At 51.2% G+C, this 22,081-nt stretch overlaps 8 protein-coding genes and 2 non-coding genes across 10 annotated transcripts; 8 read left to right on the top strand and 2 right to left on the bottom strand.

Annotated features, from left to right (window-relative positions):
* Positions 1 to 106: 106 nt before the first annotated feature.
* BO87DRAFT_t183 lies at positions 107 to 177 on the top strand. Its single transcript has one exon. It is a non-coding gene; the product is annotated as a tRNA-Gly (tRNA).
* Positions 178 to 617: 440 nt separating this feature from the next.
* Positions 618 to 2,841, top strand: BO87DRAFT_378608 (six-hairpin glycosidase). Its single transcript, XM_025623830.1, has one exon. The coding sequence runs from the start codon at positions 691 to 693 to the stop codon at positions 2,728 to 2,730; it is 2,040 nt and encodes a 679-aa protein (XP_025477426.1). The 5' UTR covers positions 618 to 690; the 3' UTR covers positions 2,731 to 2,841.
* A 1,367-nt stretch (positions 2,842 to 4,208) lies between these two features.
* Positions 4,209 to 7,706, top strand: BO87DRAFT_378609 (putative NRPS-like enzyme). Its single transcript, XM_025623831.1, has 4 exons — positions 4,209 to 4,591; positions 4,639 to 4,900; positions 4,947 to 7,123; positions 7,206 to 7,706. The coding sequence occupies exons 1-4, from the start codon at positions 4,310 to 4,312 to the stop codon at positions 7,593 to 7,595; spliced, it is 3,111 nt and encodes a 1,036-aa protein (XP_025477427.1). The 5' UTR covers positions 4,209 to 4,309; the 3' UTR covers positions 7,596 to 7,706.
* Positions 7,707 to 7,946: 240 nt separating this feature from the next.
* Positions 7,947 to 8,510, top strand: BO87DRAFT_116773 (uncharacterized protein). Its single transcript, XM_025617919.1, has one exon. The coding sequence runs from the start codon at positions 8,059 to 8,061 to the stop codon at positions 8,413 to 8,415; it is 357 nt and encodes a 118-aa protein (XP_025477428.1). The 5' UTR covers positions 7,947 to 8,058; the 3' UTR covers positions 8,416 to 8,510.
* On the bottom strand, positions 8,140 to 10,628 carry BO87DRAFT_339527 (putative flavin containing polyamine oxidase). Its single transcript, XM_025620624.1, has 6 exons — positions 10,336 to 10,628; positions 10,257 to 10,287; positions 10,062 to 10,199; positions 9,964 to 10,014; positions 9,663 to 9,915; positions 8,140 to 9,603 (listed from the first exon to the last, which is right to left on the bottom strand). Exons 1-6 carry the CDS (start codon positions 10,440 to 10,442, stop codon positions 8,606 to 8,608), a joined length of 1,578 nt encoding a protein of 525 aa, XP_025477429.1. The 5' UTR covers positions 10,443 to 10,628; the 3' UTR covers positions 8,140 to 8,605.
* A 498-nt stretch (positions 10,629 to 11,126) lies between these two features.
* BO87DRAFT_t188 lies at positions 11,127 to 11,197 on the bottom strand. The gene has a single exon. It is a non-coding gene; the product is annotated as a tRNA-Gly (tRNA).
* Positions 11,198 to 14,200: 3,003 nt separating this feature from the next.
* BO87DRAFT_339530 (glycoside hydrolase family 16 protein) lies at positions 14,201 to 15,744 on the top strand. The gene is made up of 3 exons (XM_025620625.1): positions 14,201 to 14,684; positions 14,739 to 15,019; positions 15,067 to 15,744. Exons 1-3 carry the CDS (start codon positions 14,591 to 14,593, stop codon positions 15,685 to 15,687), a joined length of 996 nt encoding a protein of 331 aa, XP_025477430.1. The 5' UTR covers positions 14,201 to 14,590; the 3' UTR covers positions 15,688 to 15,744.
* Positions 15,745 to 16,949: 1,205 nt separating this feature from the next.
* BO87DRAFT_378612 (carbonic anhydrase) lies at positions 16,950 to 17,952 on the top strand. The gene is made up of 2 exons (XM_025623832.1): positions 16,950 to 17,755; positions 17,813 to 17,952. Exon 1 carries the CDS (start codon positions 17,129 to 17,131, stop codon positions 17,603 to 17,605), a length of 477 nt encoding a protein of 158 aa, XP_025477431.1. The 5' UTR covers positions 16,950 to 17,128; the 3' UTR covers positions 17,606 to 17,755; positions 17,813 to 17,952.
* Positions 17,953 to 18,497: 545 nt separating this feature from the next.
* On the top strand, positions 18,498 to 19,512 carry BO87DRAFT_378613 (glutathione S-transferase). Its single transcript, XM_025623833.1, has 3 exons — positions 18,498 to 18,559; positions 18,609 to 19,003; positions 19,063 to 19,512. The coding sequence occupies exons 1-3, from the start codon at positions 18,522 to 18,524 to the stop codon at positions 19,407 to 19,409; spliced, it is 780 nt and encodes a 259-aa protein (XP_025477432.1). The 5' UTR covers positions 18,498 to 18,521; the 3' UTR covers positions 19,410 to 19,512.
* Positions 19,513 to 20,889: 1,377 nt separating this feature from the next.
* Positions 20,890 to 21,873, top strand: BO87DRAFT_378615 (uncharacterized protein). Its single transcript, XM_025623834.1, has one exon. The coding sequence runs from the start codon at positions 21,058 to 21,060 to the stop codon at positions 21,634 to 21,636; it is 579 nt and encodes a 192-aa protein (XP_025477433.1). The 5' UTR covers positions 20,890 to 21,057; the 3' UTR covers positions 21,637 to 21,873.
* The last annotated feature ends 208 nt before the right edge of the window (positions 21,874 to 22,081 follow it).

The following is a 22,081-nucleotide window of genomic DNA, read 5'->3' on the forward strand; positions in this document are numbered from 1 at the left end:
CCACTTGTATAGTATTTGAGTACTTCTGTATACTGAAAGGGGACGATAGAGGGATTTTGCATGACTAGCTCACATAGATAAATAAAGCACCATTTATCATATACCAGCATCATTGGTCTAGTGGTAGAATTCATCGTTGCCATCGATGAGGCCCGTGTTCGATTCACGGATGATGCATTCTTTTTTTCCATCTTCCTCTTTTGCCTCCTCTCACCCTCCCTTCTGCCTGAGTGGGAGATCCACTCGGTTTTCTAGTTGCGTACATATATCAAAAGAAGGAATAATACAGAAAAAGTTGCAAAACTCCCTGTAGACAGTGTTCTGTCTCCCGTGTCTCTCCTACCTTATTATGCCCCCCGACTTGTCATGCCACCACCCCATGGCAATGGTCTGATGACTTGCAGAGGCAGGAATACCCCGTCTGGGGTGTCTGAAGAACTGCACGTCCGAGCCACCCCCGCAGGAGAGACTTGGTGAGCTTAATTGCGTGGTTTGCGAATTGCGAGACATTCTCCCCTGATCGCCGAAACCCGCCAATCGGCGAATCCCATGCCCTCCGAATCCCCTGCGGTTAAATACCATCCCCTCTCCTCCACCGGAGATTGTCCCTGGGGATAGTGCGCTATGATTCTTACTCAAATAAGAGTACAACTATCGCTCTACTTCCCTTCACCATGACGCACACCCATCATGCGGTCCCTACAGGTCCTCGCGCTGGCAGGCGTCCTCGGCGCGTCTGCCCTTGATGCCGACTCGATCTTGAGCAAATACTTTGGGAACGATGCGCCTTGGTATAGCGATCGGATTCCTCTCTTCGAGACTGATCTCTCCGACATTCAAGATGTCTATTACTATCGTTGGAGCATATTTCGGGCCCATCAGCGCGACCTTGGTTCCTACGGCTACATCACGACAGAGTTCCTCAACGACGTCAGCTGGCAGGAAGAACCTTATGCTCTGCTGATCGATGCCTCCAATTTCCATCTGCGCGAAGGCCGCTGGTGTCGCGACCGCCGCTTCACCAGCGACTACTCGTCCTTCCTCTTCGGCCCAAATGGGGACCCCTACCAATTCTCCGAATGCATGGCCGACGGCGTCTGGCAGGCCTACCTGGTCAACGGTGTCGCCGATGATGCCACACCCCTACTCTCCTCCATGCAGACCGTCTATGCCGGCTGGAACTCCACCACCCTCGGCGTCGGCGGCTACGACACCTCCAAGGACCTTTACTGGATCCAGCCCCTGACCGACGCGACCGAATACACCATCGCCAGCATCGATGCCTCTGGCGGCGAAGACGGCTTCACAGGCGGATATGCCTTCCGACCCAGCATCAACAGCTACCAATACGCCAATGCCCTGGCGATAGCCCATATCGCCAACCTCACCGGCGACAGCGCCGTCCAGGAGAAATATACCCAGCTCGCCAGTGCCCTCAAGACGCGCCTCCAGGACGACCTTTGGAACAGTACCTTCGAGCACTTCATCGACCGCTACGAGGAAGACAATGAGTATGTCACCTACTGGGACTTCATCCGTGGCCGCGAACTCGTCGGCTACGTCCCCTGGACGCACGATCTCCCCGACGACAACACCACCTACGCCAATGCATGGTCTCATATCCTCAATTCCTCGCAACTAGCGGGCGAGCACGGCCTCCGCACCAACGAGCCCAGCTACCAATACTACATGGTCCAGTACCGCTATGATGGCTCCAACCCGGAATGCCAATGGAACGGGCCCGCCTGGCCCTATCAAACCACGCAAGTCCTGACGGGCCTCGCCAACCTCCTCGACCACTACCCGAAAACCGCCGCAACAGGCGTCATCACCACCGGAGACTACACCAACATCCTCCGCCAGTACGCCCAACTGCACTACAACCCCGCCCGCGGCGGAGTCCTTGACATCGAAGAAGACTACTACTCCGACACGGGTAGCCCTATCGTCGGCTTGCCCCGCTCTCCGCACTACTTCCACTCGGGCTTCGTCGACCTCATTCTCTCGGGCTACGTGGGCATCCGGCCTCGCGCGGATGATGTGCTGGAAGTAAACCCCCAAGCGGACGCCTCGGCAGTGAGCTACTTTCGCGCCGAGCGCATCCTCTACCACGGTCACGATGTTGCCGTGCAATGGGACTCCACGGGCAGTCAATACGGCACGGTAGGTCTCGTCGTCGAAGTCGACGGCGAAACAGTGGCCACTAGCAAAACCCTCACCCGTCTCACGGTTGAGTTAAGCTCCGCTTCTGCGCCGGAAGTATCCCGCCCAATCGCCGTCTCGGTGCAACTCGCCGCTGATAGCGAGTATCCTCGGGGTAGTGTATCTGTGGCAGACGCCGACACAGACGACGTGCACGCGGCCATCGACGGACGGGTTTGGTTCTATTGGATCGAGGACGTAGCGAACGGATGGGATAGTCCCGTCGGCAATGGGACAGAAGTGTGGTACCAGGTGGAATTTGAGAATGCGACAAGCACAGCAAGTGCCGAGATCGCGTTCTTTGCGAATAGTACGCAGGGGTATGATGTGCCGGAGAGCTATCGGGTGGATAGCACTGGCTCAACAGGGGAGTGGGAGGAAGTGAGTAATGCGAATTATAGCTCGGCGGTGGCGAATGGAATCACGACGGTTAGCTGGGATGAGGTGAAGACGGAGGCGTTGAGGTTGGTGTTTACGCCTAAGACGGGGGAGATGGTGCGGTTGGTGGAATGGAAGGTGTTTGGGTAGTGACAGAGTGCGGGAGTTGTCTCTAGGGTGTGAGGGATTTTTTGCTTGTTTCACTAGGTCTTGGTATAGGTATATTGATTGTGTCTATTATTTCCGAATAAAATGGGGCAGGGGCTAGATGATCGTTGGTCGATATGCTGCCACCTGGCTGCATTGTTATTCTTCTTCAAGAGGAAGGGGTAGTAATCGTACCCACCGTTGATTAATCTATATCCGAACCTCAACCAAGGATCAGAGATCCTGTCAGCTAATGGTTGATGAGAAATGCTGCGCAAGCATTATTACCAGGAGGGTTAAACGTTCAACAGGTACCATTGTGCATGTGGAAACTACACATCCTGCGAAACCTTTATTTGAGATTGTAGATAGGGAGGTCGGCTAGATAGTACTACTAATAACAACACAGATATGTATCCTAACGTCCGTATGATCAGCGACTTAAGCAATGTACATCAAACCCTGCACAAGTTCATCATCACTAATCCTTGTCCCACCCTCTTCCTCCACAAGCAAGTTCATGAGTAGCATAAAGCAGCCCCTCGTTGCATATTACCTAATACAGTTAGTACCACCGCCAATACCAACCAATAACAATGACACCGGAGCATAACTCCCAATCTAGAATGCCGAAATCCGATTTACGTTCCAAGATTGCCCAAAGCAGTAATATCCTCTGATTCAGACAACTTGGATTGTTCTCTCTCGCCCCACTCAACGGTTTCATTCTGATTCTTGTTTTCTCTTTGCTCGGGAATAACACAGTGCTCGGTTTGCCGTGTTTAGTGCTTGTGCCCGATGCCCGCTACATAGTGTATGTGGCGGATGATGTAGATGGTGGGTAAAACATACATGGATATGGTATGATGGAGTTGCACAATGCGGAACAGGTAATACTCTACGACGGCACTGTGGCCCCTGGTTCAGACCAGTCAGGGTACGTAATGCAATCATACCGAAGGAATATCAAAATACTACTAACAGAAACAGGATATCCCTCTTATCTAGATACTAGACTATCGCCGAGACGGATATCCCGCCGCCACAGCCGGACCGGAGACTTGGTTTGCTAAGCTTTCGGGGTGTGGATGGAGTCCGTGGTAAATGGATAGATTTGCCAAGGTTCTTGTTCTTGATAATTGAGATGAGAGGATTGAGATTCGGTATTCCATCTATGTCTATGGTAATGGATTGGTTGTTGGTGCATGAACGTAGTCGTTAGAGTTATAGTAGGTTTAGTTGATACTAGTAGATGATGCACATAGCCCTGCCGGTACTTTCTAGAATTGATCGGCAGCGTCACTGCAGACTGCTCCACCGGCATAAGTCCGTCTAGTGTCACCGTTTGCCTGGATAATCGGCTCCTCCCCTGGCCACCATAATGTCCAGGTTCTTGTTTGAAATCGCGCACTGAAATGACACCTGGATATAAATACCTCGCAATTTCGCTCGATTTATGGTTCTATCCTCATCATCGCATCGTGTTCTGTTCGTTCTTCACTGCTCAAAATTGTTCTCATCGCATATAGACTTGCTTTTTCCAAACTATACTTCATATACTCTAATACTACTTACTACGCCAATGGCCACCACTCCCGGACAACGCCTCCTCCCCGTGGTCGTCGACCACATCGCTCAAGCCAACCCTGCTCAGCGCATCGGTCTCATCCCCACGGGTGCTGATGTCTCCGATGGCTATGATACTGTGACCGTCCAGCGTCTGGCCCGCACGGTGGACGCCTTTGCTTGGTGGATCGAGAAGCAGATCGGACGCGCCCAGGAGCCAAAGACTATCGCTTACATGGCTAGCAATGATGTGCGATACTTGATCTTCCTCTTGGCCGCTCATAAGACGGGATACAAGGTATGTTCCACGTATTGTAGATATACATTCATTTTTTAACGGAACAGCCCCTCCTCTCCTCTACACGTCTTTCCGACGACGCCTACCAGCACATCCTCAACGCTACCGACTGTCACGCCTTCTTCTACACACCTGAAAAGCAGCGCCGCGTGTCTGAAATTCAGGCTTTCCGTCCTGATACTACCTTCCACGAAGTGCCCTCCATTGCAGAGCTCTTCAGCACCACTGCCCAGCCCTACCTTTACACCAAGACCTACCAGGAAGCCGAGGACAATGTCGCCATCATCATCCACAGCTCCGGCACAACAGGTACTTATCCCACAACCCTAATTATTAGCACATCTAACCTAGATAGGCATGCCTAAACCCGTCCCCCTGACGCACGGCTTCCTCGCCACCATTGACTACGCCGCATACATCTCGCGTCCCCAATTTCGACAATTCACGCTGTTCCACGACCTCCAGCCTGACACCCTCGTCCTCTCCACCACACCCTTCTTCCACCTGATGGGCCTACTTGCCTTCTTCGAATCTCTCTTCCACCACATTCCCTTCGTAATCCTCCCCGAAAAGCCTCTCTCCGCCGACCTCATCACCTCTGCTATCACCGCCACCAAGCCTGCGGCCGCTATGCTGCCTCCCTCCCTCCTCGAAGACATGTCCCACGTCCGGGCCGCCCGCACTGCCCTCAGCACCCTTGAATACGTCTATTTTGCCGGCGCTCCTCTTGCTCCAGAAGTCGGCGATGACCTGTCTCAACTCACCAAGATGATCACCGTCATCGGATCCAGCGAAATGGGTATCGTCTCCTCGCTCGTCCCCCAGGGCAAGAATGTATGGGGCTACTTCGACTGGAACCCGGCCTATGGAGTGGACATGCAGCACGTCAGCGACGATATGTATGAGCTCGTCATTCCCCGCCGAGCAGACAGTCGCCGAATCCACGGCATCTTCCATACCTTCCCAGACCTCACCGAGTACCACTCCAACGACCTCTTCATCCGCCACCCCGAGCATCCTCACCTGTGGAAATACCACGGCCGACTCGATGACGTGATCGTGCTCAGCAACGGCGAGAAGCTAAACCCCATCACCCTGGAGAAGATCGTTGAGGGACACCCGCGCGTCCACCGTGCTCTCCTCATCGGCCAAGCCCGCTTTGACACAGCCCTCCTCATCGAACCCAACTGGGCTCTGGAGGGCGAAGCCGTTGACGAAAAAGCCTTCATCGAATCCATCTGGCCCACAGTGGAGCGCGCCAATGAAGCCGTCCCCAAGTACGGCCGCATCGCAAAGAACAAGATCCGTCTTTCTGATCTCAAGAAGCCCTTCCAACTGACCCCCAAAGGCACCACAAAGCGCCACGCCGTGAACAAGGACTACAAGGATGAAATTGAGGCCATCTACGCAGCAGCAGAGGAAGAAACCGCCGCTGTCGAGCTTCCCACTACCCTCAGCATCGACAACCTCCGCACCTTCGTCCGCTCCCTCATCGCCAACCTCCTCGACCGCGCCGACCTTGGTGACGACGAGGACCTCTATGCCGCCGGTCTGGACTCGCTGCAAACCATCCAGCTCGCCAAAACCCTCAACAAGGCTGTCGTCGCTGCCGGCTACCCTGCTGGCCAGGAAATCTCCCAGCAGCAGATCTACGCCAACCCCTCCATCTCCCAGCTCGCTGACTACCTGCAAGACCTAGTGACCGGCAACTTGCGTACAACGACCATCTCCCGCGCCGACCGCCTCGCCGCCACCATCGAGAAATACACCTCCCAGCTCCCACCCCGCACCACCCCTGCCGTCCCTGCCCCGGCCAACCCCACTGTGATCCTCACTGGCTCGACCGGCTCGCTTGGAACCTACCTCCTCCACAGCCTGCTGACCGATTCCAACGTCGCAAAGGTATACTGCTTCAACCGATCCGACGCGGCCGACCGCCAGCAGCGCAGCTTCGCCGACAAGGGTCTGGACACTGCGCTGCTCAACCCCAGCCGGGTAGAGTTCCTTACTGTCTCATTCGGTGCACCACGCTTTGGTCTTAGCGAGACCAAGTACGCAGACCTCCTGGAGAATGTGGACTTCATTATCCACAACGCGTGGAAGGTTAACTTCAATCACCCACTCGAGTCATTCGAGGACCCGCATATCAAGGGCGTGGTAGAGTTCATTACCTTCAGTGTGCGGAGCAGGTACAACGCGCACTTGTCGTTCGTGTCCAGTGTGAGTACCATCGGCGGATGGACGGAGAAGTTGGGCTCCGTGGTGCCAGAGAAGCCGGTGGAAAGTGTTGATGCAGTGCTGGTGCAGGGATACGGCGAGTCGAAGTTCGTCGGAGAGAGGTTGTGTCTGGCTGCATCTGATGGGGCGGGTGTTCCGACGACGGTGTTTAGGGTTGGGCAGATTGCCGGGCCGACGAGTGTGAAGGGGATGTGGAATTTGGATGAGTGGGTGCCGACATTGGTAAAGACGAGTAAGGCTGTTGGGAAGGTGCCGGCGAATTTGGGTGGGTATGAGGTCGATTGGGTGCCTGTTGTAAGTGATGCCCTTTTTTTTTTACTTGTTTTGATGTAAAGGCATGGGTGGGAATGGATGCTAATCTGGATGGTATTGCTAGGATACCCTCTCGACCATCACCACTGAACTCATGCACACCCGTCGTCAAAACCAATCTGCCGCTCCGCACGCCGTCTACCACCTCGTCAACCCCTGCAAGACACCCTGGGCGACCCTCGTCCCCGCCATCCAGGCCAAGTACCCCGGTATGCAGGCGGTGCCGCTGGACCAGTGGCTGGACGAGCTGGAGGCGATCAAATCGCCGTCGGAGACCGAGGTGCGGGAAAAGCCCGCGCTGAAGCTGCTTGACTTTTACCGCGGACTCGCGGGCGAGATGCTCTCAGCGAGTATTAGTGTGGAGCAGACGCGCGGGGGTAGCAAAACCATGGAGGGATTAGGGGCTGTAACGGGGGAGCTGATGGGGAATTGGTTGGGGCAGTGGGATTTTTGATTTGATCCCTTGCCGGGGGTGCAATGTGCCAGAGTGAGTGGCTGGCTGTAAGGATTGATTTGTTTCACACGTTTTGGGTTTGCGTTTGTTAGCGATAGATAGAAATTGCGATTTGAATTCGATAGACATGCATAACATTCCTAATGCTTGTTTTAGGATCGTGGTGATCTATTCCCCCTTTGGGGTGGGATGCAAGTACCCCTGGCGTGGGTTGTCTTGCTTTGTTAGCTAGCAACTGTAGTCGGTGGAATAAGGGTATTTATAACTATTTACTGTATATCCCCGGGGCCAGTTCGCTTCGTTATTTCCTCCTTTCATCACACCATTCTTCATTCCTCTACTACATACACACTTTACTTCACAACCACAAAAGTAACCACCACCACTCCCCAACATTCACATTATATACCCATCTAACCACTCCCCACCAGACACCCAAGAACAAGAAAACAATAGAAGCAACATGCATCTCTCCACCCTCCTCCTTCCCCTCCTCCCCACCGCCGCCCTCTCCGCAATCTGCTACCCCGAGACCGGCGGCTCGAACTGCGCCTCCCTAATCAGCATCAAGGAATTCTACTCCTTGCAATACTGCCAGTACCGGTGGAACGTGCTCTACGGCGACTGGGACCACTTCGTCAACAACATGACCAGCCCGACGAAGGTGCACGCCAGCGTCGGCAAGACTGGTGTGTTTGATAGCTTCGAGGACTGTCTGAATGGGTTTGAGGACGTCGTGGAGACATGTCATGGGGTTAGTCAGGGAGGTGTCATGACAAATGGGAACGTTAGCCTTAATGTGCACTTTTGTGATTGGTAAATCCCCTCTCCATCCCTGGCGGGGGAGGGGGTTGTGTCATGATTATGAGTGATGTATGGGTTGGATAGATAGATGGTTAAATGATGATATGTTATATTCATACTATATATATACACCACACACACATTCAGTTCACCACGTAGAGCCGGTGAAAGAGAACGAGGAGAGGGGAGAGGGGCAAGGGGACAGTCTAGTCATCGTTGAAATCATAGAAACTGTTTCCGTTCCACCCATCCACGAAACTGTAATCCGCCAAGGGTGTCGTTCCGTGCAGGGTCTCATAGTGCTTCCTACCCTTGCAAGTAGTATTCGCCTTGCAAGTGCCGTTCAGGATACTGTTAATGTGCAGTCCCGCAGCCTGGCCCTCGAACCACGCTCCATGCAAGAATCCGAAGTAGGTCGGACTGGTCGCCTCACCGGCGAACCACAATCTGCCCGCATTGGCACGCAGGTTCTCATGCATCTCCAACGTCGTGCTGGGCGGCCAGTTCGAGTAACTGCCGTACGCCCAGGGCTCCAGGGTCCACCGGGGGTACATGAACGCAATAGGGTCGGGGATGTTCTTCTCCGGGAACATCTTGCGCAGGACTTCCATGACCTCCGCCTTGGTCTTCTCGTCGGACTGACGTTCGGCGCGCCAAGCGAACTGCTCCGTCACGGTGACGAAGATGATGTTCGAGCCTGGGAAGAAGCCCTCTGTGCTGAGGGACTGGAAGACGGGGTAGTAGCCGCGCATGTAGGGGTCCGCGTAGAGGAAGTACTGGGTGTCCTCGGGCCAGAAGGTCTCGTTGAATTGGAGGAAGATCTTGGTGTAGGTAGCCATTGTGAAGCCTTCGATGGATTCCTTCTTCCATTCGGGCAGGGATGGGGTGAAGGTGACAGCGTTGTTTTGCAGCACGCCCAGACTGAAGGTGCAGATGGCGTAGGAGGCGCGCACGCAGGAGCCGTCGGCACTGTGGACGGTCACTCCGGAGTCGGAGTAGCTGATGTTGGTGATGTGGTTGTTGAGGAGCAGGCGGGTATCGTTGGGCTTGAGGAAGGTCGATGCCATGCCGTGAATGATGTGGCTGTAGCCGCGCTGGTCGATGACGAAGTTGTCTTCGTCGCTGAAGCCGTTCACGGTGAGGTTCTGGCCAGCGACACCGAAGATGAAGGAACTTTCGAGGGGCGTGTATGCGTCTTCGAAGTCTGTGTTTGGTGGTAGTTAGTAGTGTGTACATGTGGTTTGAGATAGGTGGGCGACGCACCCCATGACCACCAGTCAACGGCTTGCGCTTCCATGTCGTCAACCTTGGGGCGCCAGCCAGCCAGGGCCAGGCCAGTTTTGGCGGTTTGGTCCTGCAGGTTGTCGAGGAGCATGACACCGGCTTGGGCGGCGGCGGCATCGTAGATGTCGTCCCAGATGTCAATCAGCTGGGAGTAGTCTTTGTAGCCGTACTGGTTATAAGTCGACACGTTGCTGTAGTTGGAGTAGATGGTGGAGAGGTTGTAGACTTGGGCCTTTTGAGGGTTAGAGTAATGGTGTGGTGGTGAAGGCTGGAGACTTACCAGTGTCCAGACGGGGTTCTGCGGACCCCCAGGAGTGCCGAGTCCTTGGACCTGTGACTGTTAGCAGTGCAGAATACCGACTTCATTGAATGACATACCCAGTTGCAACCCATCTCAATGATGTACGGTTTACCATCTTTGTCCTGGCCGAAGGGCTTATGCCAGGCGCGACCGCCAATGGTGTCGCGGTATTCGAGGATCATGAAGTCTTCCATGGAGGCATTGTGCAGCGTTTGCTGGTAACATGTGAGCATGTGGGATTCCTTCTAGAAGCGACAAAGGGATAAACATACAGCAGCAGCAATACCAGCCATTCCTCCACCACTGTTGAGGTTAGCTTTGATCGCACTTCAGGCCCGATAGTAGTCATACAGAATAGCAACCGTCGTCTGCTTGCATTGTCCCTCATCGCGCGCATGGGGAACAGCCGCGCTAGGCAGCGCCAACGCTCCAAGAAGAGCCAACAACGAGAGCTGCATGGTGAGTGCCTCTCAATTAACTACCGTGCCTGCTAGCTAGCTAGCAAGCAAAAGCGAGAGGCATGAATAAATAGTACAGGGAAATGGGCTGCCGAGGTCGGACGTGACGGATAAGAAAGGCACCGATGGGGCAAGTCCATGCAGGTCAAATTGTTATCTCAGCTGGTCTCCGCACGAAGGAGCAATTCCGCAAGTTTCTACATTTTAATCTATTAGCTGCAACTATAATGGTAGCTAATGGTAGCTAGTTGGGGAGATTGTTGTCCATTGGCCCAACCTCCGCTTCAGCCGTCGGCGATAAGCAAACACGGCGGTGGGACCAATCCCGGCGGGTCGGCGATCGTAGCTACGGGCAGTCACCGATCCCTGTAATTGTCTTCAGCTGAAAGAGCTAATGCCTAGTGAGGTGTACTAGCTGCAGTAACCAGGTACCATGGTGGCGAAAATCCGAGGTTCCATCCCGAATGGCAGAGAAATGGCAAGAAAGTGGAAGTGTCGAAAAGACATGTTTACTGCAGACCTGGATGGTCTTAACCAGGAACATGAAGGATGATCTGATCCCGATTAGGCAAGTAACCAAGGAAGTGGAAGGAAGTGGAGCAAAGTGAGGCGGATATGAGGGGTAGATGGAACTACTTGTGATCAGCAAAGAGGAAGGAAACAAAAAGAAAAAGAGAAAGATAGTGCATCATCCGTGAATCGAACACGGGCCTCATCGATGGCAACGATGAATTCTACCACTAGACCAATGATGCTGTTGCTCACCAGTAGACTATCTGATTCGCTGATGGAAATTTTCTTCCACTTAGATAATATAACCTTCCACAAGTCAGCAAGATCATACTGCACGAAATTCAGCACATGATAGGATATCCAACCTATTACCACATACTACTTATAACTCTCGCATACTCATTCTAAGCCTTCCCATCAAAGCCTACTGAATGCTACATTGTTCTTGCTTGCTTATGACTAATAAGCTACTACGCATTTTCTCACATAGTTGTTAAATTTATCATCAGGCGTCGACTACATATATATCTTTACTTCTCCATAGTTCGCCGCAGACCTCAATGAAATTCAACTTGAACTAACCATTTCAGCCAAAACGACAGTTTAAGGAAGGCAGTACACTAGTACCGGCTTAAGTACATAGTAACCCATCACCATGTACCTTTTGACAATCTCCATCCTAATATCGCCTTCTATTTGTAGTGTTTGATCCTGTGAGGTCCCTCTCCATATAATAGCCCACTATAGTTTGTTATGTCTGACATCAGGACTCTGAAGCAATTATTTCGCATTACTTGGATTGCTTCTCTATTTCGCGATGTGGGTTGTTTATGCCGGCATACTGCCAGCGAATGAACAACCTGAAGTAAAATGCCCTGTTTCTGCATCCCATCTACTCCTCACAAATGACCAAATACGACATCCATAGATAAACTTGTCAATATCAACTGGCCAGCCCTTTCGTGAAACGAAATGAGTTACAATATCACCGCAGACGACTCACATGTCCGCGAAGAAAAGGGAACCATCAGTCCAGAAGCTCAAGATCTGGGGAGCAGTTGACCCAACGCAAGGGATCCGTATTACCTCGAGAAGGCCACCACCTAGACAGAGACGATTGGCAAGACTGACGGAGAAGAAGCCGAGATAGCTTCTATCAAGCTACCTGAAAACAACTTTCTTGGCACTGCCTCAGGAAATGTTCGAGGCCTTCCAACTCAGCTGCTCATGCTTCTGCTGGCACTGATAGAGCCGGGCCCGAATAGAACAAGCATGTCCTGTGACTGATGTAGCCTGTGGCTCCTGAGCCTGACTCGGATCCGATTCCTTTTCCATGACCACCACTCCGAAATCTTTCACATTCATGCCAATGCCAGAACCGGGAACCTGCAAACTCCATTCAACCGTGACAAACCATCCCTTCACATTCAGCGACTCCTTTGCGCTGTGTGGCACACGCATCCCGCGTAGCTGCATTGATGGGTTGCGTGAGACGTTCAGTGGGAGCATCGTTCCAGCGGGATCATCGGCGTTATGTGCATCCTCGTACTAAGTTCTCCGTCTCCTGTGGTGGATGTCACAGTTGAATTCGACTATCATCAAGTCAAATCGGTCAGACTTTACGTCGTTGTTGGGTAATTTGCATATGTAGAAGATGATAGAGATAGGGAGGCCTTGGTTTACTCGCATGTTCGGGTCACGTATATCTCTTCCATCTCGAGTGTACTGAGGGTGGCTCGACGTGAGGCATTAAGCAGCATCAATAGCGTAGAAAAGACCTAGTCAGACATTCTGATCCCGACGAACGCCACAATGGGTCGAAACAGCAAGCGTAGAGAATCTTGTATAAGACATCTAGGAATGTATGTGTCGAGGTGAGCCACTGTCCATAGATAGTATATCGGATGTCGACGAGTAAAGGAATGCTGATGAGACACCCATAGATTGAACGAGGCCGAGTAAACATCTGAGATATATTGGGCGTTTTTCATCCACAGCATCTGGTGCGCTCTAAGATCGTTCTTTGTGAGACTCTCGCAGTAATACTGACAGGGGAAGTTGGGTGTCACCCAGTGGCAATGAGAGTGAATAAGCAGTAAGCTCTTGACTTCATGACTCACAGGAGTCGTTCTCTAGCGAATTTTGGGCGCCTTGTTTGTGGTATTTTAAATAAGGGAGACGTGGTAAAGTGACCTGGAAGAGAGATCTCACATACAAGTCAGGGTATGATGAATGGGTACGTTTTGCTACCTACGCCTTCTTTTGCGCTCCAACCGTATCACGTCATCAGGTTCCATCGTTTCAATCTATCACGTTTTTAGTTCATTTTATGGATCAATCTATGTGAGCTTCTAGCAGTTCAAGAGCAGTCGACTGGACAAGCAAGACATCTGGGGGCTGCGCAGACCCGTGATTGTAGTCCAGAGAGGGTAGGTAAGACATCAGTCTTAATATAGAAGCAGTAAGCTCGCTTACGGATGATGTGCAATTCTTTATGTACTTTGTGCTACTACTAGCCATGGCTATCTGGCACAAACCTTAGCCGATAGCATCAGTGGAGATAGAGATCAACATCTTTGTTTCTATTCGTGACGGTGGTTCCAGGAACGTCCCGATTCCCGAGAACATCCAGCATAAAGTTAACCCTCAGGTTTCGAACTGACAATTCTAGAATGGCCTTGAGTCGAGCCTTAAACCTAATATGATACATGGTCACAAGGCTCGCAGATATACGTTGGCAAGATAAACATACGCATTTGCCACGACGGGATCCGCAGTCTCATGGCTTCGGGCTCGTTTACTGGCTGAGACTCGGTGCGGACCTAAAGACAGTAGCGGAGGCTGGGACCGAACCATCTGACTGATCTTCCGGAGCCGATCCTATTGGCTTTTGTTCAGTGTTCATATCTTTCTTTCCATTCCACTGATTGCGACGATAACCCTCGAATCTCGGCTCGCTCCCGCGCTTCAGCAACGGCTTAAGATAATGCCACTGAGGTTTAGACAAAATGAATTTGCTGGAGAAGCTGATACTATTCTTCAAAACAGACGATATTAATTCTCTAAAATTGCTCCTTTCATCGTTGCTGCATTGGGTTGAGTCTTGATAGGCGTCATGCGCATCCACAGTCCACGACAGCACTTTTCCCGTTCGGGCCAAGTGCCTGTTGCCGGGTAAGTGTTCAGGAACCGTCTTCTGGGCGGACGCGCAAGCCATCTCATCGCCTCTCATCAAGCTTTGTGGCCGACGCATCGCCCCATCCCTCATGGGCTTGCTGTCGTTCCAGAGCCAACCGCTTGCCAACACGCCGTCATCCCAAGACAGCCGCTCCACTCCCTCCTCCAATGAGATGTACCAAGAACACTGCCCAGGCTATGCATCCTTGGCCACACGCAGTGGAAGCGCTCTTGCGCCCAGCAAGAGGGAGAATTTATAGCCAACCTCAATATCTGCTGCTGCCTTAGCTAGCCTGCCCCTGAGTATTCGTGTCAACCATGGTCATGATTCAGTACCCTATATACAGTCTGTAATCCCATTTCCACCCCTTCCACTCGTTGCCAGCCTCCGTTGCAGCTTTCTTTCGTTTCAAATACTCTAGTCACTCGCTCAGACCGTTTATTCGGTAATTATTATCATGAAGTCATATATGTCATGGGCATTGACTGCCCTCGCTGCCACAGTGCCTCTCAGTGCAGCTCAGACATACTCGAGTTGCAACCCCACGAACAGTATGTGACGGAACAACTTTATCGGAGAGTAATATAATTGACTCACACTCTCAGAAACCTGCCCACCTGACAAGGGTCTCAACCAGTGGTCCCTGACCACCAATTTCACCGAGGGTTCGTCTTGGCGCGATAGATGGAATGTCACCGCCGATACTGTGAACAGCACCTCCAAAGGTGCCGAATTTGTTATCAGCCAGCAGGGCGATGCCCCTACTATCGAGTCCAACTTCTACATCTTCTTCGGATATGTAGAGGTCAAGTTCCGCGCTGCCAACGGCACCGGTATCATCAGCACTAGTGTGATGGAGTCTAACGACTTGGATGAGATTGACTGGGTACGGCCCTATCAAGCTTCAAAACTACCAATGCTAACCCTACCCAGGAGCAAGTCAGTACATGGGACTCGGAAATCCAGACGAACTACTTTGGCAAAGGCAACACCACGTCCTACGACCGTGCCACCACCGTGAACGTCACTACCCCCGAAGAGACCTACCACACCTATGGAGTCAACTGGACTTCCAGCAAGACCGAATGGATTCTCGATGGTACTGTCGTCCGTACACTCGAGTATGCGGACGCTGTCGATGGCAAGAACTACCCCCAGACCCCCATGACCGTCCGTGTTGGTATCTGGGCTGGCGGTGACCCCGATAACTCCGAGGGAACCATCGAATGGGCCGGTGGTGAAACCGACTACGATGACGGCCCGTTCATCATGTATCTGGAGTCGGTCAGTATCATTAACTACACCCCCGCCGAGTACTACAATTATACGGACAAGACTGGCGACTACACAAGTATCAACGCCTACAACACCACCACATCATCCAAGTCGACCAACTCGTCCAGTAGCTCGGGATCGAGCTCGTCGTCCTCGAGCTCTGGCTCTTCCAGCTCCAGCTCCGCCTCTGTATCCAGCAGTGATGCTAGCGGTCTCTCCTACAGCGGGTTCTTGATGACGATACTTGGGCTGGGCGCATTCGCGGGGATGCTTCTTTAGACGACATACCAATGGCTGTGCCATATGTATTGATTCATCGCAACTGTATAAACCAGCCTACTTTGTAGTACAATCAATTCAGGAATTCTGCATGGAGTCAGCGGAAATGTTTATACCATCTTCTTGATTTCTCATTCGTAGGATAAGAGCCAGTCGCTGGCGCATGCGCCCGTCAGAAACGTATGTGAAACACCGGGCGCTGGTTGGGGCCGGCGGCAAATGCTTGGTTGGGGGCGCATGAGTCAGGGATACGGCTCGGAGATAACGGTAGCGTGTAGAAGATTAGTTGAATGATGTCAGATTGTCCAGTATCGGGTACACATTGGACCAAAGTCACGGAAATACTTATCGATCCATGTCTAGTACTTTATACTCTGGGTCTGGTGGGCGTGCATACCAGGGCTACTACCGCTTCTAGGCTACCGATACTCTTATAATCCAATGCTATACTACCTCCACTCCTGACGGCTTGAAGTACAGACGCGGGGCTTAGCAAATATACTCATTCCAATTCGGATTTCGTCACCTGCAGAAAACCGAAAGATAGCATTCCTCCAGTTGAACAACGACGGTGCGTGGTGATACTCTTAAGTACGGAGTATCATAACCTTCTCTTGGGCGTTCCTTGATGAGCTTACTCTCTGGTATCATTGCTTGGCTGCTTTCTGCTCTTTTGTTTGTCATACAAGATATATCGGCGACCTTTGCTCCAAATTGACTCCCACTTTAACACTCGAGCTGCATCTGCAGTCAGTGTGACTACTAAAGCATCATAGCAAGTTTAAAATTATATTTAAGCTTTCTACTAAGCCTGCTTGAAGTATGTCCAAGAATTGATCGACAAATTCTTTCCTTGATTTTGTCGATGGAAGCCAGAAGAATGATCACCTTGATTACAGGGAAGGAGATTGTTTCCGTCTCCTATCGATTTCCGTGGCTTGGTCTTCCTCTCTGTCACTTGACCAGAGAAGACCTAGACAACAACAATGCCAATTCTACGATTAATCAGGACTACAATCCGGTTTATGGTAGCGCCCCAGAAATCTACATGCAAGGGACGGGTAGGCAAAGGGGAAATGTCTGCGTCCCCGGGTTTCTTGATGTCTGGCATGCAGGGGTGGGATATGACAACAACCAATCCACTCTCACGGTACAATGACTGCTTGAATGAGTAAAAGGTTGCCCTAACATCCAGAGGAAGAAGCCCAAGAATTCGGATACTACCTCCATAGGCACTTAGTAGTGTTCTTCTCATTATTGAAGCCAATGTAACCAGCGCTGGCATTTCTGAATGGTCGTCCACACACCTACCAACCTATACCATCAACGAACCAGAAAATGCAAGTATATAGACTAGCCACGACCACAAGGTCCCCAACTCCTGCAGACACTCATCTACGCACTATATTCACAACCTTATTTACTATTATCTACTAGCGCCATGCGTCTAACATCCCTTCTCTCCCTCATCCCCGCCGTCGCAGCTAGCTGCTACCACAACACCCCTCTTGCTCGACGTGCATCCGTCCCCAGCTATGGGTACACTGCTACGCGAGGTCCACTGAACTGGTACGGCCTTGACCCTAGCGCCAACGTTGCTTGCGCAACAGGGACACACCAGTCGCCTATCGTCATCGGAAGCTCCGAGATTTCAAAGGTCAACAATAGCACCGTCACTCTCTATATCCCTACGGTCTCTGACCTCGAATTCGAGAACCTCGGCACCACCATCGAAGTGCCTTTGACGAATGGCACCCTCGTTGTAGGAAATCATACCTTCACCCTGGCGCAGTTTCATTTCCATACGCCCTCTGAGCACCGGATTGACGAGGAGTATTTCCCCATGGAAGCCCACTTTGTGTTCTCGGACGAAGGTACGAGGATAAACCCCTCCTGTGCTTACTTTTGTTCATGCTAATTAAGAATCCCAAACACAGATGGAAGTATCGCCGTGGTGGGCTTTCTCATCGATCTCACCTCCACCAAGGATCATAGCACACCCTTGCTAAATACCGTCTTCGCAGACGTCAATGAAATCGCCGAGCTGGGAAGTACCACCGAGCTTGGACTGCTGGATTTCAGTAGTGTCACGAGACATTTCATGAACAACGATATTTATACATACTCTGGGTCCCTGACTACTCCACCTTGCACTGAAGGCGTGTCGTGGTATGTCAGTGGCTTGCCGTTGGTGTTGGATGTGGATACGTATAATCAGGTGAAGAAGGTGTTGAGGTTCAATTCGCGCTACACGCAGAACGTGTTGGGACAGGAAGATTTGTTGCGGCTTGCGGCCGATGAGCTGAATGGGGTTGTTGCTTAAGGTATTGATGGGAATTGACTAGGTTAGGGTTTAGGTTGGTGAATGCGGCACTCGGGGATGTCAATGCTAGGGCGTGGGATTTTGGGTCTAATTTAAACATGACCACAAGGATGACATCAATCTTATAGTTAGCATAGTCTATGAGGCTACTGAAGGGTGCGTCTGACACTCGTAACTGCAGGCTCAATGCTCGTCCCGCTGTCAGCTGATACGTTGGTTTTCTGCATCTCTCACCGTAGAATTTACTAGTGCTGACGCCGTCCCGTAAATCGTGCCGGCGATGCCCGAATTACCTACCAAGAAAGCAATTACCAGCGCAAGCAGAGGAGTCATAGAAATCCCTCAGAGACAAAGAGTATCCACTCCACCTACATATCTACTTCTTGTGCTGACGACATACTGCGTATCCAGGTCAGCAGAATTTGACTATAAATAACCTTTACCCAGCAACAAAAAACTCACCTTCATCCACCTACAACCACGAAAATCACGATCAACATACCGTGACAGAATGAGCGCGAATCGCGGTGCTAAAATCGTTCTTAACTGGTACATCTCTTCCCAGCCCTTAATACCTCCACAACTAACAGAATAACAGGCTCGAGCGCTCCCGCGCCCAGCGCATCGCATGGATAATGGAGGAGCTGAATCTAGAATACTCCATCCAACCCTTCAAGCGCAACCCGACAGGCACTGCGCCCGCAGAATTGAAAAAGATTCACCCTCTTGGCAAATCGCCCACAGTATCCATCCAGCCGCCCTCGCCGACCTCCAAACCTATCATCTTGGCCGAGACGAGCCCGATTATGAGCTACTTAGTTGAGCATTTTGCCGATGAAGCCACAAGCACCAAGCTCATTCCCAGAAAATATGAGCCCGGAAAGGAGAAAGAGCTAGGCGGTGAAACGGAGGCATGGATGCGACATGAGTTCTACGACAGCTATGTGGAGGGGAGCTTGATGAGTGTTTTGCAGATAAAATTGGTTTTCGATGGTGAGCTATTTCCCACATCGTAGGTTGCCTAATACCAAAGGTATACTGATGATATATAGCGCTGCAAAACGCACCTATTCCATTCTTTCTAAAGCCAATAACGAACTTCATCGCATCAAAAGTCAATTCTGAGTTCCTGGACAATGAATTCAAGACTCACTTCGGATTCCTGGAAGAGCAGCTTGCTACAGCGCCTGATGGGGGCCCGTACATGTGTGGAAAAGATCTCACGCTTGCGGATATCCAGTTGAGTGTGCCGGTGTCTGTGGGGTTTGCGTTGGGGGTTATATCGAGGAGTGAGTATCCGCTGTTGCATGGGTATGTGGAGAGGTTAAGGGGTGAACGGGGATATAAGAGGGTGGTGGAGAGGGCGAGTGAAGTCGGGGAAGGAGCTATGTTGGAGTGATTTGAGAGATTATGATGTCCAAGGCTTGCCGATTGTATGTTGCTTTAGGATGGTGTTGCGGAGTTCTATCTCGGCGGGTTTAGGTAGGTTGTACTAATTTGAGGGTATCTCTTCTCTACTTCTTCGCAGCTTATGCTTCGAGTATCAGTTCATGGCAAGATCTCATCAATTCCTCCGCATTTCTATTCTATTAATTTACGACCAGATAGTTTTTATCTCATTGCCTTGGCTTCTAGGCAGTAAATGTCGCTCTTCATTCTATTCTCACCACCTCTAATCCCAAAGCAAGGATGTAGCAGAACACACCCTTGGAGTCAGTTCAGCAGACACAACGGGTTTGAATTTCCTGTGTATGTGGCTTCGTCATGTTTTACACATCGTGCTATCATGGGCGTATGGTTTCTCATTTTGACCTGCTAGCATCAAAATTCTGAACTTTAACAAGCCACGTGATAAGAATGTGATGGAAATATTCGTTTTGTATATTGCCTTAAGCGATGAGCAATGATGGCTGAATACGACTACCAGAGAAAAGCTGCCTCCAAAGTGAGACAGCTCTCTGGTATTTGACAACTCGGCGAAGTCAGACTGGGGCGGTGCAGGCTTTCTTCTTCACGGTTTTTTAGTCAAAATGGAATGATAAACAGTGACTCCTGAAGCAGCCTCTATTTTATACGGGCGCTCAATTGATAAAATGGTAAGCGATCGCACACGATGTCGTGCAACGGATCTGCTGCAGGGCTTAGCAGCAAGGGCGGCTCTCAAGAAAACTAGCGTGAGACACGGGACACAGTACAAGGTGCATCCATTCTGCGGGAAGTGTCTGACTTTCCTCAAGTCTAACTTTTTCATCAGTCGCGAATTTCATCGCCGTGTCTCGTATTTTCCCGTGGGCGTAGTATCGGCTCTAAGTCTTCTGAATCTAGATATACGATTCACTTGGAGAACCGAAGGCCACCTAATTAGGATGTAGAAACATGATACTCCGGAGTTTCCCGCATAGCGAGGAAGTATCATGCTACCGCAGATTCACTAGAGACATCTGGCTCACCAGGGTTACGAGGCATAATAGCTGCAGCTCCTTAGCCGAGAACGTCTGTCACAATGTCTTGCCGATAATGCCATAGTCAACCCAATATGGCTGGTTCGTGTTGCACTAGGCAGGCTCCTTGTCTGCTGTGTAACCTTAGTAGCAGTATAGTACCACCTGACACCGCTTCAGCGTCGAATACTATCCAGCTTCAGAATTAGATCAGGCGTCCAATACATACCTCGGTATTGTATGTGGTCAAGTCGTGAAGGATGCCTCTCGTTTAATTTTACAGAGTCCAATTTAGACAGATCACATCGTCTATTGAAGCAACTTGGCCTTGGCCTCGTATCGTCAATGCCTCTTTGGGCTATACGAGGTTGCAGCCGCTCCAAAATGCGGCTACTAGCTATTTATTACCATTTCATAAGTGATCAAATGGCTCACCGAGTGGACTACAGCTTGAAAGAAGTTGCAGAACCAGAGATATAAATACAAGCATCTTCCAGACGTAGCCTCTGCTTCGAAACCAGATCCAAAGAGCATCTCCTTGTCTCATTCGGTCATCTTCTTGCCTCAACACTATCTTGCAATCAGAATAACATACCCATTCTCAAAATGAAGTTTCTCAGTCCCATCACTGCACTCACTCTCCTTGCCTCCGTGGCATCCACCTCCCCCACACCCGCGAACCTCATCCCCCGCGCCTGCACCACCATCGCCCCAACAGCCATCGACGTCCTCGACAGCGCAAACCCCAACACCCCAAGCACCGGACAGCAGTTCTCCCTCGCCAGAACAGCCACCACAAACACCAAGATCTCCGCCCTCACCTTCACCGAAATCCCCAACGACGCCACAGGTTGTATGCTCGCCATCGACATCCCGGCCCTGGCGCAGCCTATTGCTACAGGCTCCAGCCAAGCTGACATCTGGACTACCAACCCCTGGGACTTGACCTCCCCTCCTACCTGGAACAACCAGCCTACTAGGCGGGAGATGGTGTCAACTTTCCAGTTCCCAACTTCGCCAACGACATCCCCGTTCCATACGATCCTTGCGTCGAATACGTGCTCGAATGTAATGAGCTTCCTGGCGTTGCAGTCAACGTGGCAGACTACACCTGGAAGTGTGAATTTCCAGAACTCCATTGGCGGGAGTCAGCCGATTGGGTTTAGCTTGGTGTATAATTGTTAGTGAACATTTTAGGGACGGTGGTGTTGTAGACCGATAATGAGATTACCAACGCGGGGTGATGAGGAAACCAGTCAGTGGAGAAAAACATTTCGGACGACTCTATTCAACATAGCGTCAACAAATAAAGTATCTTTTCCTGCACATGTACCTAATTTTAGCCTTGTTGTTTCACTCCTACCGTGGGTTAGCCCTAGGAAATGTGACATGTGCCAGATGCGCCCACCGAATAAACTTCTCTTCCTCGTTCATCCCACTCATTCACATCCTATAGTTAGCGTTCGCCAAGGCCAGCCTTCCCCTCGCGTCCATGAACACGATGCAGTTACATCCGATTGAGCTAAACTATCATATGTACTGGATTTAGCTTCCTCTTTTAGATCTGGATCAGGTGAGCGCGGGGAATCAATACACCTTATTTCCTGCATTTGGCCGTAATCCACTAGCT

Source organism: Aspergillus neoniger (genome assembly GCF_003184625.1).
Source record: "Aspergillus neoniger CBS 115656 unplaced genomic scaffold BO87scaffold_26, whole genome shotgun sequence".
Taxonomy (NCBI): Eukaryota; Fungi; Ascomycota; class Eurotiomycetes; order Eurotiales; family Aspergillaceae; genus Aspergillus; species Aspergillus neoniger.

Coding starts and splice junctions, on each gene's coding strand:
- BO87DRAFT_378608 (XM_025623830.1), top strand. CDS start 691: ATGCGGTCCCTACAGGTCCTCGCGCTGGCAGGCGTCCTCGGCGCGTCT.
- BO87DRAFT_378609 (XM_025623831.1), top strand. CDS start 4,310: ATGGCCACCACTCCCGGACAACGCCTCCTCCCCGTGGTCGTCGACCAC. Junction 4,901..4,946: donor CCACAGCTCCGGCACAACAG/GTACTTATCCCA, acceptor TAACCTAGATAG/GCATGCCTAAACCCGTCCCC. Junction 7,124..7,205: donor AGGTCGATTGGGTGCCTGTT/GTAAGTGATGCC, acceptor TGGTATTGCTAG/GATACCCTCTCGACCATCAC.
- BO87DRAFT_116773 (XM_025617919.1), top strand. CDS start 8,059: ATGCATCTCTCCACCCTCCTCCTTCCCCTCCTCCCCACCGCCGCCCTC.
- BO87DRAFT_339527 (XM_025620624.1), bottom strand. CDS start 10,442: ATGCAGCTCTCGTTGTTGGCTCTTCTTGGAGCGTTGGCGCTGCCTAGC. Junction 10,288..10,335: donor CAGACGACGGTTGCTATTCT/GTATGACTACTA, acceptor TAACCTCAACAG/TGGTGGAGGAATGGCTGGTA. Junction 10,200..10,256: donor TGGCTGGTATTGCTGCTGCT/GTATGTTTATCC, acceptor ACATGTTACCAG/CAAACGCTGCACAATGCCTC.
- BO87DRAFT_339530 (XM_025620625.1), top strand. CDS start 14,591: ATGAAGTCATATATGTCATGGGCATTGACTGCCCTCGCTGCCACAGTG. Junction 14,685..14,738: donor GAGTTGCAACCCCACGAACA/GTATGTGACGGA, acceptor TCACACTCTCAG/AAACCTGCCCACCTGACAAG. Junction 15,020..15,066: donor ACTTGGATGAGATTGACTGG/GTACGGCCCTAT, acceptor AACCCTACCCAG/GAGCAAGTCAGTACATGGGA.
- BO87DRAFT_378612 (XM_025623832.1), top strand. CDS start 17,129: ATGCGTCTAACATCCCTTCTCTCCCTCATCCCCGCCGTCGCAGCTAGC.
- BO87DRAFT_378613 (XM_025623833.1), top strand. CDS start 18,522: ATGAGCGCGAATCGCGGTGCTAAAATCGTTCTTAACTG. Junction 18,560..18,608: donor GCTAAAATCGTTCTTAACTG/GTACATCTCTTC, acceptor ACAGAATAACAG/GCTCGAGCGCTCCCGCGCCC. Junction 19,004..19,062: donor GATAAAATTGGTTTTCGATG/GTGAGCTATTTC, acceptor GATGATATATAG/CGCTGCAAAACGCACCTATT.
- BO87DRAFT_378615 (XM_025623834.1), top strand. CDS start 21,058: ATGAAGTTTCTCAGTCCCATCACTGCACTCACTCTCCTTGCCTCCGTG.